General features: G+C 44.5%; 1 protein-coding gene across 2 annotated transcripts in view; it reads left to right on the forward strand.

Moving 5' to 3' along the window:
- Nucleotides 1-12,246: 12,246 nt before the first annotated feature.
- ARHGAP10 (Rho GTPase activating protein 10) overlaps nucleotides 12,247-14,009 on the forward strand; it is a 248,028-nt gene continuing 246,265 nt past the window's right edge. The window contains exon 1 of one of the 2 annotated variants that reach the window (XM_006081762.3): nucleotides 12,247-12,486. In XM_006081762.3, the coding sequence (XP_006081824.1) occupies nucleotides 12,333-12,486 (154 nt within the window). In that variant the 5' untranslated portion in view covers nucleotides 12,247-12,332. The remainder of the gene's footprint in view (nucleotides 12,487-14,009) is intronic. The other variant, XM_023754958.1, reaches the window with a different exon arrangement.

Genomic DNA, 14,009 nt, shown 5'->3' on the forward strand with positions numbered 1-14,009 from the left:
GGGTGCCAGAAGATGAGAGAGAGCAAGATATTGAAAACCTCATTTGAAGAAATAATGGCAGAAAACTTCCCCCACCTGGTGAAAGAAATGGACTTACAGGTCCAAGAAGCGCAGAGAACCCCAAACAAAAGGAATCCAAAGAGGACCACACCAAGACACATCATAATTAAAATGCCAAGAGCAAAAGACAAAGAGAGAATCTTAAAAGCAGCAAGAGAAAGAGACTCAATTATCTACAAGGCAATACCCATACGACTGTCAGCTGATTTCTCAACAGAAACTTTGCAGGCTAGAAGGGAATGGCAAGAAATATTCAAAGTGCTGAATACCAAGAACCTACAACCAAGATTACTTTATCCAGCAAAGCTATCATTCAGAATTGAAGGTCAGATAAAGAGCTTCACAGATAATGAAAAGCTAAAGGAGTTCATCACCACTAAACCAGTATTATACGAAATGCTGAAAGGTATCCTTTAAGAAGAGGAAGAAGAAAAAGGTAAAGATACAAATTGTGAACAACAAACATGCATCTATCAACAAGTGAATCTAAGAATCAAGTGAATAAATAATCTGATGTACAGAATGAACTGGTGATTATAATGAATCAGGGACATAGAAAGGGAATGGGCTGACTATTCTTGGGGGGGAAAGGGGAATGGGAGATGTGGGAAGAGACTGGACAAAAATCGTGCACCTATGGATGAGGACAGTGGGTGGGGAGTGAGGGCGAAGGGTGGGGCAGGAACTGGGAGGAGGGGCGTTATGGAGGGGTTAAAAAAAGAGGAACAAATGTAATCTGAACAATAAAGATTTAATAAAAAAAAAAAGAAAATGTATTAGTCAGAGTTCTCCAGAGAAACAGAGCCAATAGGATAAGTGTGTGTGTGTGTGTGTGTGTGTGTGTGTGTATTTGTTTATTTATTAATTATAGGAATGGGCTCATGTGGTTATAGAGGCCAAGCTGGAGAACAAGGGAAGCTAATGATGTAATTTAGTCTGGGGCTGACGGCCTGAGAACCAGGAGCTCCAATGTCCAGTGTCTAAGGGCAGGTAAAGATGGACATCCCAGCTCAAGAGGAAAGAGGGAATTCACCCTTTCTTTGCCTTTTTGTTCTATTTGTGCCCTCAATGGACTAGATTGGGAGATGGCCACCCTTATTGGTGAGGGTGGATCTCTTCCATTAGTTTACTGAATCAAATGCTGATCTCTTCCAGAAACACTCTCACAGACACAGTCAGCAATGATGCTTTACCAGTTCTCTGGTAAACCCAGTTACATTGGCACATAAAATGAACCATCACAGAGCACTTAAGGTCATGTGACTTAGAGTTCAGTGACCAATGCTAACTTAATGACTTGTTGCTCCAGTGTGTACCTGAAGGTCCATTGCCTTTGAGTACCAACCTATGTATTTATTCTTCTTCCTTGGTTGCAAGGAAAAAAATCCTGATTCTGGCAATTTAAGCAAAAAGGCATTTCATTCAAAGTATGTGGAGTGCTAAAGGAAGCGTGAAGAACCAGCCTTGGAAGAAGAAGCTGAGTCGCCTGCCAGGCAGCGGATCTCTTTTGACACTCTTGGCTGAAACAGATGAACTTTGTTTCTCTGTCAGTGCTTTACTATGCTCAAGAGTCAAAGTCCTGGGAAAGAGAGTCTGGTTGGCTGAGTGTAGGTCATGTGCCCAGCCCTTGGCAGTGGCAGCCCTGAGAGGCAGGATTGGCAGAAGCAGCCTCCAGCTATCTCTTTGGATTCCCTAGTGCAATAAAGGCACATGAATTTTACCAAGACTTTGTGCTATGTGGGAAAATGATTATCCAGGGGGAAATCAGGGTGCTGTTGGGAAGTGGGAATGAAGGCTAAATATTAAAAAAATGCCAGTGTTCACCACTAAGAGCGAAAAAAGTGACTATCAAAGCCCATGAAGCCACAAGTCCGTTGAACTAATATGTGCTGACTTATTTTCCTATTTTCCAATTGTTAGATTGCTTCCTCCCCCCCCCCCCCAACAAATAGGTCTAAACATATACATCTAAAAAATTATCTTCTCGCCGTAACCGGTTTGGCTCAGTGGATAGAGCGTCGGCCTGCGGACTGAAAGGTCCCAGGTTCGATTCCGGTCAAGGGCATGTACCTTGGTTGCGGGCATATCCCCAGTGGGTGGTGTGCAGGAGGTAGCTGATTGGTGTTTCTCTCTCATCGATGTTTCTAACTCTCTATCTCTCTCCCTTCCTCTCTGTAAAAAAATCAATAAAATATATTTTTAAAAAATTATCTTCTTAGGACTGATATTGCCAGGTCTGGAATTATTGGTTCAAAAGATAAGACATGAGTATTTATACTTCATTTTCTATTTTACTCAATTGCCCATGGTCTCTAAGAATATGCCTTTAATCATGGAAGATTGGTTTTTCAGTGGCTAGATAATTTCCTGGTGCAGATCACTCTCTGGACACCTTTCTTTGGGTTATACCAGGGGCATCTGTGATACTGGAAAGAACATACTCTTTTTTTTTTAATTCTCACCCTAGGATATCTTTTCATTGCATTTTAGAGAAAGAGTGGAAGGGAAGGGGAGAGGCACAGAGAGAAAAACATCAATATGAGAGAGACACATCAACTGTTTGCCTCCCACACATGCCCCAACTGGGGCCAGGGATCAATCCTGCAACTGAGGTACAGGATCTTCACCAGAATCGAACCCGTGACCCTTCAGTCCTTGGGCCAGTGCTGTATTCACTGAGCCAAACCAGCTAAGGCAAGAACATACCCTTGAAAGCTCTTCTCTTTCCTTCTAACATATTTTATACACATTGCAATCTGGAGGAAATAAACTGCAAGGTCACTGCTTTGGTTAGTTGGTAATAGGAAAGAAGGCAGCATTTGCCTGAGGCATCTGTGGGCAGTCAGTGGGAGTGCCTGCTGATATACATCAGTACATGTGGTATGATATACCCAACTCTGTCTTCTCCACATCAGGTCTCCTCAAAAGCTGGACACAGGGGAAGCAGTGATTGCATTATGACCTGGGAGAGCACTCCACCCGGGGAGGGTACTGGCTGTGTGCTTTGACCCACATCTCCTTGAGCCAGGTTCTTCTAACTCCAAACTTGAAAAGATGAGAGTCCCAAATTTCTTTAGAGGATTTTCATTTCAATGTGAGCGAATTGTAAAATTCTGCCCCTCAAACCCCCACCCACACACCCATTCTCCATTTCCCCACCCCAGCCTCACTGGGAACTTCCGCTTCTCAGGCAGACTGCCAGGTTGGCTGGACTATGTAGCAGGGCGCTTTGTTTTATAATTATCCATATGTCAGCTTATTCCTCATGGCCAGAGCACACCAGATTGCAAAGCCCTGAAATTAGGGACTGCCTCACTTTAGTATTCCCTGCAGCATTTTGCACAGTGCCTTGCCCACTCCAGCTACTCAACCAATATTTACCGACTGAATTTCCTTAGGTGAGTGGAGTAGTTCTAGAACTTCTTTGGGGCTAAAATTTTTCCAAGTTATGATGTGTAGGGGTGATGGAAAAGGTGCACTCTCCATGGAAACAATCAGGGGACCCTGGAGGAGGTCTGGACTCCTGGGTGCAGTGTTCTGGAGGAAAGAAGCAAGCCTGGTGCAGGAGCAGATGGAACAGGCCTGCACTCCCTCTGCACGGGCTGTGTGTCAGCCCACGGTGCCCCAGCCACATGGCCTTTTTCAATTTCTTGTACTAGTTCTTCAACAAAGCTTCCTCTGGGACTGTTTCTGCCCTTTCTACATAACATCCACTTTACCCACTAACTCCTCATCCGCAGATCTCAGCTTAATTGTCAGTTCCTCACGGACATCTCAGGATAGGCCCAATTCTGATGTTATAGCACCATGCATACATAGCCCTTTCCTAGAATTTATGAGTATTCTTTTTCTTTCCTCTTGTGGAACCGGCAACACGTTTTTTATTTGTTCATTTCTTGCATTGACGTACTCTTCAATGACCTCCTTGGCCTGAGACTCTTTGCCATAGTCCTTAACTACCACACAACTGCAGCCAACCACGTTATGGGTTTTCCCTCTCTGTCAATTTTTACAGAGGCCTACCCATGCCTCTAGTTTCTTGCTGTCATCAACCTTAAGGAAGCTGTTTGTTGTTCAGCACAAAGGGCCTCCACCAACCTGACAGGCTCATCACAGTTGGATGGAAGCACAGAGGCATCGGCTTGGCACTTTAAGGCTTGGGCAGTTTCTCCAACTCTACGTGCTAGGCCCTCCTGTGTTAACATCCATTCACATCCAGCGGTAACGCCTTCCTTGGCCATGGCTGTCTGTGGGCCACACAGGGAGCCAGATCTTGAGTGCACTGACTGCAGCAGGGAAAGAGTCAGAGTTTTCTTTTAGTATCTGAATTTGTAATTATTTGATATGTGTGTTGTTGTTTTCCTGTCTGACTGGAGACTGTTACTCCATGAGGACATGAGTGTGTGCGCATGTGTGTGCATGTGTGTGCATGTGTGTGTGGGTGAGTGAGGAGAGAGAGAAAGAGAGATTGGTATTGATATTTACTATAGGAATTGTCTCATGGGAGTATGGAAGCCAAGAAGTCCCATAATCTTCCCTTTGCAAGCTGGAGGACCAGGAAAGCTGGTAGTGTAAGGCTGGAGAAGCAGAAGCACCAGTATCCGAGGCCAGAAGAAGATTGATGTTCTAGCTCAAGAAGAGAGAGAATTCGCCCTTCCTCTGCCTTTGTTGCACTGTCCAGGCCCTCCGTGATTGGATGATGGACACTTGCAATGGTGAGGGTGATCTTTATTCAGTCTACTGATTCATATACTAATGTTCCCCAGAAACACCTCAGCAGACACAGCTAGAAAGAATGTTTGCCTGCTCTTTGGGCATCCTTAGCTCAACTTTAAGTGTAATTTTAAGTTGACACTTAAAATTAGCCATTATACAGAGATTCTGGCTTGACTCACAGTAGAGCTTATCCAGTGTAGTGCATAGTATTTTCCAAAGTGCATTACCCAGATCGCTAGTTCAGGAAGTCTCATTAGGTATTCTTTGGAGAAAAAAATTATTATTCTGTGATAATTTATCTTTAAGAAAAGTTGCACTTCAAACTGGTAATAGTGGTTATGGGGAGGGGGTCTTCTATTCTTCCTTCATTATATTTTTGTTTCTTTTTTATTATGATAAAATACACATGACATAAAACTTAACCATTTCAGCTATTTTTAAGTTTGACTAAGTTCAATGAGATTAAGTATATTCATATTGTTGTGCAACTATCACCATTATATTTTACAGATTACTCATTCACCAATTTCTTAAACAGCAGTGGTTCTCAACCTTCCTAATGCCGTGACCCTTTAATACAGTTCCTCATGTTGTGGTGACCCCCAACCATAAAATTATTTTCTTTGCTACTTCATAACTGTAATTTTGCTACTGTTATGAATCGTAATGTAAATATCTGATATGCAGGATATATTTTCATTGTTACAAATTGAACATAATTAAAGCATAGTGATTAATCACAAAAACAATATGTGGTTATATATGTGTTTTCCGATGGTCTTAGGCGACCCCTATGAAAGGGTCGTTCGACCCCCAAAGGGGTCGTGACCCACAGGTTGAGAACTGCTGTTATACAGCTTCCTCATAGCTTGGTGGATTAACCCACCCTCGCTCAAAGAGTGACTCAAAGAGGGTCTGATGTTCAGATTGAAGTAGTTGTGGTAAGGGAGCATCTTTTTAGCTCAGGAAGGGATATTGTGTTTTTTTTTTAGTTTTGTTTTTTTTTAACTGGATCCTGTCCATCTTTTTTTAATTTTTAACATATTTTATTCATTTCAGAGAGGAAGGGAGAAGGAGAGAGAAATAGACACATCAATAATGAAAGAGAATCTTTGATTGGCTGCCTCCTGCACACCCCACATTTAGGACCGAGCCCGAAACCCAGGCATATGCTCTGACTGGGAATCGAACCGTGACCTCCTGGTTCAGAGGTCAATGCTCAATCACTGAGCCACACAGGCTGGGTGGGATATTGTTTATAGGTAAGTCTGGAAGCATTGAAGCCATTTGGTTTTCATAAAGGAAGCTTTCTGGAGGCTGAAGCCAATAGCAACAAGGGGGATAGAGTTGAGAGAACCACAGAGAACTGAAGCTGGAGTGGTAAAAGCCCTCAGAAGCCTGCCTTAACTCTCAGGTAATTGTCCAGTGATATGGTCCAATAATTTAAAAAAAAACACATTTGGGTATCCTCCCTCCCCCACTAATATCTGTGAGAGAAAGTAGCCTAATGTACTTTGGAAGATACCCCACCCAAAGATTTTTCTTATATTTATTCTCTTTATATCATTTACGTTTTGCCACAGCTATAATTTATGCTCCTCCCTCACTCTGCCTGCACCAGAGACTGTTAGGTTCCTGTTCAAAATCTGTTGTCCTTTTCCTCTTTGTTATAAAGTTCAGGTTTTCTTTAGGGTGGCAGTATACCTGGACAAAGAACCCCATTTTCCATTTTTCCTTGCAGTGAAGTGTGACCATAAGACTAAGTTCTGGCCAATGAGATAAAGACCAAAATTGTCTAAGACCTGCAGGAAAGGCTGAAGAAAGTGCTGACTCAGCTGAGAGGGGCCCCTTTTATCATTTTCCTTCCTCCTTCACAGAAGGAGCTCTGCAGCCATTGAGGTGACATTGAGGATGGAAGCTAGGGCTTCCCTGGGGCCTGTGGAATCATATTAGATGATTTACTTCTGGATCTGGTTTGCATGAAAGAGGGAACCTTATGGGGTAAAGCACTGTTATTTTGGATTTTCTGTTATCATGTATCTGAATCTAATTCTAATTGACTCACAGCTTTGAAGCATACCCAGAGATTCAGAAGAACCCATATTTTTTACTTCATAGATAGCAACTATGTGACTCATCAGGGAAAGACAACATTACATGTAGTGGAACCTACAGAAAGGGAAGGTTTCATCTGAGTTAACCTCTATTTTATCTGGACTGGAAGCTGACCAACTTTCATTGATTTGAATCCTTAACATATTGAGACACTGAGCAAAGCATAAACATGCCAACCTGACATACATAGTTGAATGTCTTCCAGGCACCCCAGACTTAATGGGTGAAACTGAAACTCCTCTTGTCCATCTCTGTCACCCAAATTCTTATCCCATGTTTTCCTTTCAGTAAATATTCACTTAAGTTCATATCCATCTACCTAACTTATCATGCCAGAAGCCTTGGCCCATGTTTTCTTTCTTAAAATATATTTTTATTGATTGCAGAGAGGAAGGGGAAAGGAGAGAGACAGAAACATCAATGATGAGAGATAATCATTGATTGGCTGCCTCCTGAACACTCCCTGCTGGGGATCGAGCCTGTAACCTGGGCATGTGCCCTGACCAGGAATCGAACCATGACCTCCTGGTTCATAGGTCAATGCTCAACCACTGACTCACACTGGTCAGGCTTGGACCCATCTTTGATACCTTCTTCATTTCTATATTGAGGCCACTGTCAGGTCCCAGGATCTTTCTCTAAAATATATTGTGATCTGCTTATTTTTCTATCTCCACTGTCATGTGGAAGGTAAAGCTATACCACTTGTTGCCCAGAAAACTCCAAAGACTTCCTTCTGGATTCCCATTCTCCACACAGCAGTTAGAAAATACAAACTAGAGCCTACTACCACCAAGCTAGAAACTCCTTAAAGCCTCCTGATAGCATATGATACGACTAAAATCCTAAATATGGCCTAGAAGCTTTGCAAGATCTGACCCCTACCTTCTTTTTTAGTATCTTCAATATACCAGATCCTTTCCCATCCCAGGGGCTTCACAGGCTGTTTCCCTGCCTGGATTACTGTGCTCACATCCCCTATTTAATGGTCAACTCCTATTGATTCTTCTGGTCACTGATGAAATGACTTCCTCATTAAGTCTTCCTTGACCCCACTCGCAATTTATATCTCCCAATTATAATCTCTTAAACACCCCTTATGTTAACTGCATGGCATCTCTCTATATAAAAGGCTAATATGCTAAGTGTCTATCCGGGTAATGACATCATGTAGCAATGCCTGGCTTCCCCTCCCTAGTGACTAGCCTCCTTGGAGTTTCTTCAGCCCAGGAACACAGCTTGCTTTATACCCAGGTGGAAACATTTTACACTGCAACCAAATGTCTGTGAAGCATTTTCCCGTGCCTCATCTCATTTGATCTTCACAGAAGTCCTGGAGTAGGTAGATAGGAGACTCAGTAGAATCCTATTTTCTTTTCATAAGCAGGAAAATGGAGATTTAGAAAGCTTAGAGACTTGACCCGACTGAAAAGAAGTAAGAAATGGTGGACCTTGAAAATGACTTCAGGTTTTCTCACTGTGCAGAATTTGGTCAAACACTGCTGCAGTTAAATATTTTACCCTTTGTTCTCCCTGTGTGATCTACAATAATAATCTGCTTCGTGTTGATATTTACTGCTGTGTTGCTGACAATTACCTGAAAGAGAAGTTGGGGTGCTTCACTGGGCTGGAAAAAGTTTAGCTAAATCAGAAAGCAGGTCTAATTAAGCAAGTTTATTCTATATCTATAAAAGGCTAAGTTGACTCGTGCATGCACAATACATATAAAGCTCTCGCTGGTGCCAATCGCACATGTGTGTTTCCATCTGTCATTGTCGATCATAAATTTGGTTGACATTTCTATTATAGAGAAAGGGCAAATAGTGATATTAAAATATTTCTTCTAATTAATTTCCTTTCAATGTTCACAAATTCATGCACCTGGCCACTAGTTTTTTTTTTGTTTTTTTAAAATATATATATATTAGAGGCCCCATGCATGAAATTTGTGCACTGGGGGAGGGGGGGCAGGATGCTCCCACCACCACCGCTGCACTTGCCAGTCATGAGCCCGGCTTCTGGCTGAGTGGCGCTCCCCCTGTGACCACCAGGGGGCAGCTCCTACATTGAGTGTCTGCCCCCTGGTGGTCAGTGTGTGTCACAGCGACCAGTTGTTCTGCCGTTGGACTGAAACCGGCTCTCTAACATCCCCTGAGGAGTCCCTGATTGCGAGCGGTTGCAGGCCAGGTTGAGGGACCCCACTAGTGCACGATCCGGGCCAGGGAGGGATGCGGGAAGTTGGCCAGCCTGGGAGGGACCGTGGGAGGGCTCCAGGGCGTGTATGGCCCATCTCAGTCAGTTCTGATCTGCCGACCCCAGGAGCAAGCTAACCTACTGGTTGCAGCGTCTGCCCCCTGGTGGTCAGTGCACATCATAAAGAGCAGTTGAGCGGCCTTAGCATATCATTAGCATATTATGCTTTGATTGTTTGAACAGCTGACCGGACGACTGGACACTTAGCATATTAGGCTTTTATTATATAGGATATATATGTATATAATATACATATATATGATAATATATATTATATATATAATATATTATGTAATATATATATGTGTGTGTGTGTGTGTGTATATATATGAATGATATATTTGTGTGGTTTTGGGGGATAGAATGTCAGTCTCCCTCCAGAGACCAAAAGCACAGTGAGGACAGACACTCTTCTGTATACTGCTGTATCACTAGCACCCAGTGTGGTGCTTAACATATATAGAAACTTACAGACATTTGTGGGAAGAATGAATGAATTAATGAACCGAAGATGAGACCTGGGCACTCAGTAGCATCTGCTTTTGTAACCACCCTCCTTGAATTCTGTCTTGTATTGTTTAATGCTGTGATTTCAGGGGGAGGCTCCCCTGCCCAAAATCTTTTCCAACTTGATAGTATGTAATCTCCATCTCTCCTTTCCCTCCCCCACAACCTTCTTGTTCTCATCTTCATCATCATAATTTACGACAGGTGCTTTATAAACAGTTTCATTAAATCTTCTCAAATAGCCTGCAGCTGCAATCTCCATTACATGGATGGCAAGCCTGAGATCGAGAGAAAATGGACTTTAGCCAAAGTCGTACAACTATTAAATAGTGAAACTGACTTGGAGCTCTTAAATTTCTATCGTTCCACTGTACCATAAGCTTTCTCTTCACTTGGTCATACTTCTCATTCATTCCACAGTTACTGATAATCTCTACCAGGCACAGTACAAGGTGTAATTGAATAAAACAAAACTAATTAGGCCCTCCCACTTTTGTCAATTACAGTAGACTTATTTAATATTAAATTAAGGTTCATATCGACCTGCTGTTTGGGGTGCGGGTGTGTGTGTGTGTGTGTACAGGCACAATAACAATGTTTTTTGCAATGCTGTGAAATTATTTTAAACAACTAGTTTGGTCTCAATATCTAAAGAATCAACCACATTGAATGAACCAGAGTTTTTGTGGCTGGGAGCTGGAAAGTGGTAAGGAAAGAGAGACAGTTCTGAAGCAGCCCCTCTTTTTAAATTGAGATATATTTCACATACCAAAAAGATTGACCCAATTTAAAGTATAAAATTAATGGGTATATTTAGTATATTTACAAAGTTGTGCAACCATTACCAAAATCTAAGTTTAAATTATTTTCATCATCCCCAAAAGATACCTATTACTCTATCCGTATGCCACCCTCCAGCCCCTGGCAACCACTAACCTACTTTCTGTCTTATAGATTTCCCTGTTCTGGACATTTTATATTGAATAATAGATGTGGTCTTTTGTGACTGGTTTCTTTCACTTAGCAACACGTTTTTAAGGTTCATAGTGTTGTAACATGCAGCTGTACTTCATCCCTTTTTATAGTGGATACATACATTTTGTTCATCTACTCATAAGCTAATGGACATTTGGGTTGATTCCACTTTCTGGCTATCATGAAGAATGCAACTATGAACAAGGATTTGTGTGGATGTATGTTTTCATGTCTCTTGGGTATCTCTACCTAGGGAGTGGAGTTGCTGGCTCATTTGTTAACCCTAAGGTTAACACTTTGAGGAAGTGTCAACAGCTTTTCCTTATGAGGAAAAGTTTAGGTTTTTGCCCAGAAGATTGAGTGCCTGTGTTTGGCTGTTTTGCAAGGCCCTCACTGTTTGTTTACATCCCTTCTATTCTTGAGTGTCCTTTCCCCCCTTTATTTACCTCCTTTATTTTCTTCTCCTTAGCCTCCAGCCACCCTGCTGATCTTAGTAGGGGACTGAAGTTTTCAACACCTAAAAGTTATTTGTAAAACATTTTGAGCTCTCTGGAGGATGGACATTAAAGTTATAATGTTTATCTGTTATCTTTGGCTTAAGCACCATGATGTTTTGTAACAAAAGAGCTTATTGAGTAGGAGGCTTATTTAACTTGGCCCTGAGGGTCACACTCCTACAACATGTTGTCCCAACAGATTCTTACTTTCCCAGCTCCTAGACTGAACGTTTGGATCACTTTGAAGTTTCTTGTGGATATTAACACCATTAGTAAAACTGTGTATGTAAACATATATTGTGAGCTTGTAAAATCATGTATGTAGAGTTCCTAGTGTGTGCCTGGCACATAATAATTGGGTAATAAATTGTCATTTTTAAAAGTTACTATACTGAACAATTGATTTGTTTTAGGTAAGGCTGTCAATGTCAAGCGGAGCTTTTACATGCATTTTACGTTAAGTGGAGGAGGAACGTGAAAAAGAAAAGAGAGCCCAGCGTTCATTTACAGGTGAGGCCCAGTCCAGGATAAATGAGATGAGTCAATCACTTCCCCTAGCATGCCAGACCTCTGAATTATGTCGTCCGGCTGCGGAGGATTAGAGACTGCTATTAAGATTCCCCTTCCTTGACCCGGTCCAGTTCCCTGCTTCGGGGAGCCTACAGTGAGTCACCCTGAAAAGGGGAGCAGAAGAAAAGGGGAGAGGCACGCGCCCCGGGGGAGGAGGAGAGCCGCGGGACAAACTGAGCAAGGGAGCCTCGGAAGGAAGAGGAGGGGCAACTGCGCGTGGGGAAGAGAAGGAAGAGGCGTCCGGGGAAAGGAAGGGAAGGGAGTGGAGGAGAGGAAGAAAGAAGGCGGAGGAAAAACAAGGGGGCGAGCGGGGCGGGCCGGGGAGGCGCCCGGGGCGGGGCAGCCTCTCGCCTCGGGGAGGGTGTTCGGCGCGGGGGCCGCGCGGGGCGGGGCCGCGGGCACTTGAGCTTTCGCGGGGGCGTCGGGAGTGGGGCGCCCAATCCTCCTTGCTTCCGGCTTGGCCTCGAGGGACATGTACGCGCCGAGCACGCAACGCGCCCCTTGTTGCACGTTTCTCCTGGACTTCCCTGGCCGCGCGGCCCCGCACCTGGCCGCGGCCCCAGGCCGGGCTCGGGCTGTAGCGCGCCGCGGGCGTGCGGCTGGCTCGTTGGCCGGCGGTTCGCGCGGACCGCTGCAGTCATGGGGCTGCAGCCCCTGGAATTCAGCGACTGCTACCTCGACAGTCCGTGGTTCCGGGAGAGGATCCGCGCCCACGAAGTGGAGCTCGAGAGGACCAACAAGTTCATCAAAGAGCTCATCAAGGACGGGAAGAACCTCATCGCGGCGACCAAAAGTAAGCGGGGACCTGGGCGCGGGTGGGCTGCGGCGCGGCGGGGCCGGGAGGAGCCTCTCCCCGGGGGAGACGGCCAGTCCCCTGCCCGAGGCCAGTGACCGGAGGAACTGGAGGTTCAGTCGGACCAGGAGGGCCTGGGGTCTTTTCTCCCTGGCTCCCAGGCAGCTGGTCGCAAGTTCCCTTTCCCGCTCCTACCCCTCTTCGATAGCCAGGGCCAGGAGCCATGCGTGAGAGCCTCGTCCGGGAGCCCGCCTGCCCCAGACGGGCGTCCCTCGGTGTCTGCGTTCCCCGCAGGACTGCCCAAGAGAAATTTTCAATGCACTCTAAAGCTGCTCACAGTCTCCTACAAAACAGAAACCATCAGTTTTACTAGTTTTGTCTTGTGATCTTTCAGAAGAACTTCCCCAAGGGTTCTTTGAAAACCTGGTGGGTGTTGAATTGCACCCTTCTTTTGTCAATTTCTGATCTTCCCGGACAGTCTCGGGTCCTTCCCTGGGCTACACCAGACAGTCCACCTGGCGTTGTGCTGCTATCCGCGCATTCCTTCCCTCCTGCGCTGAGGAGAGGGGCACTGATGGGCTAGTAAGGGTGAGCAGCCAGCCAGCCAGCCAGCCTGCCCTCTGATCCCAGGGAGCGCTGCTTGCAAATAGGGAATTCCACCTCGGTCAAGCTGGATGCTTTCCTCCCTGGTTCCTCTCTATCTTTTAAATATATAGCTTGATTTCAGAGAGAGGGAGAGATAAAAACATCAATGATGAGAGAGAATCATTGATGGGCTGCCTCCTGCACGCCTCCTACTGGGAATCGGACCCACAACCACGGCATGTGCTCTGACTGGGAATCCAACCATGACCTTCTGGTTCATGGGTCCTCGCTCAACCACAGAACCACACTAGCGGGGCTTTTTTCTATCTTGGAAGACTTGAAGTGAAGTGGCCACAGAAGAAATTGTGTGTATGTGTATTTATATCTGTCTGAGTATCTGAGAAGAGGCTTCCTAGGAGGAAGGTGGGCCGAAATTCGTGCTGGAACACTGAATTGGTGATGCTGCTGTTAATGGGGAGGCATTAACTACAGTGAGAAGCTGGGCAGACTGATGACACCTGTAACTCATAGCCTGTTCTGAGGATGTCTCTAGTGCTCCCTGTTCTGTCTTAAAAAGACCTGCTCATACACAGACGGGTGGGGGCAGTTATCCAGTCTTGCAAATCTGTGCTAGGGTCTTTATCTCTTCCCTGGTTTCTCAATTCAGTGATTTCCAGCCTTGGCAGTTTGACCCTTGTATGTTTATAGCCATCACCTCTATGAAAAATACCCCTTGTCACTGTCTCCTCTCCTTCGCATCAAGGAAGATTAAACCCAGCACAGTGCCTGAACAGTAAATATCCATTTAATGAATAATTTGGAATAAGGTTTAATGAGAAGAATTTAGTGAGCCATCCTTGTAATTTTGGAAGCTGCTTTGGATAATGTCCAAGTTCCCTTTTGGTTCTGTGACATCTTAGATGTTGCAAAATCAGGAT

The sequence above is a fragment of the Myotis lucifugus genome, unplaced genomic scaffold (genome assembly GCF_000147115.1).
Source record: "Myotis lucifugus unplaced genomic scaffold, Myoluc2.0 scaffold_1, whole genome shotgun sequence".
Lineage (NCBI taxonomy): Eukaryota > Metazoa > Chordata > Mammalia > Chiroptera > Vespertilionidae > Myotis > Myotis lucifugus.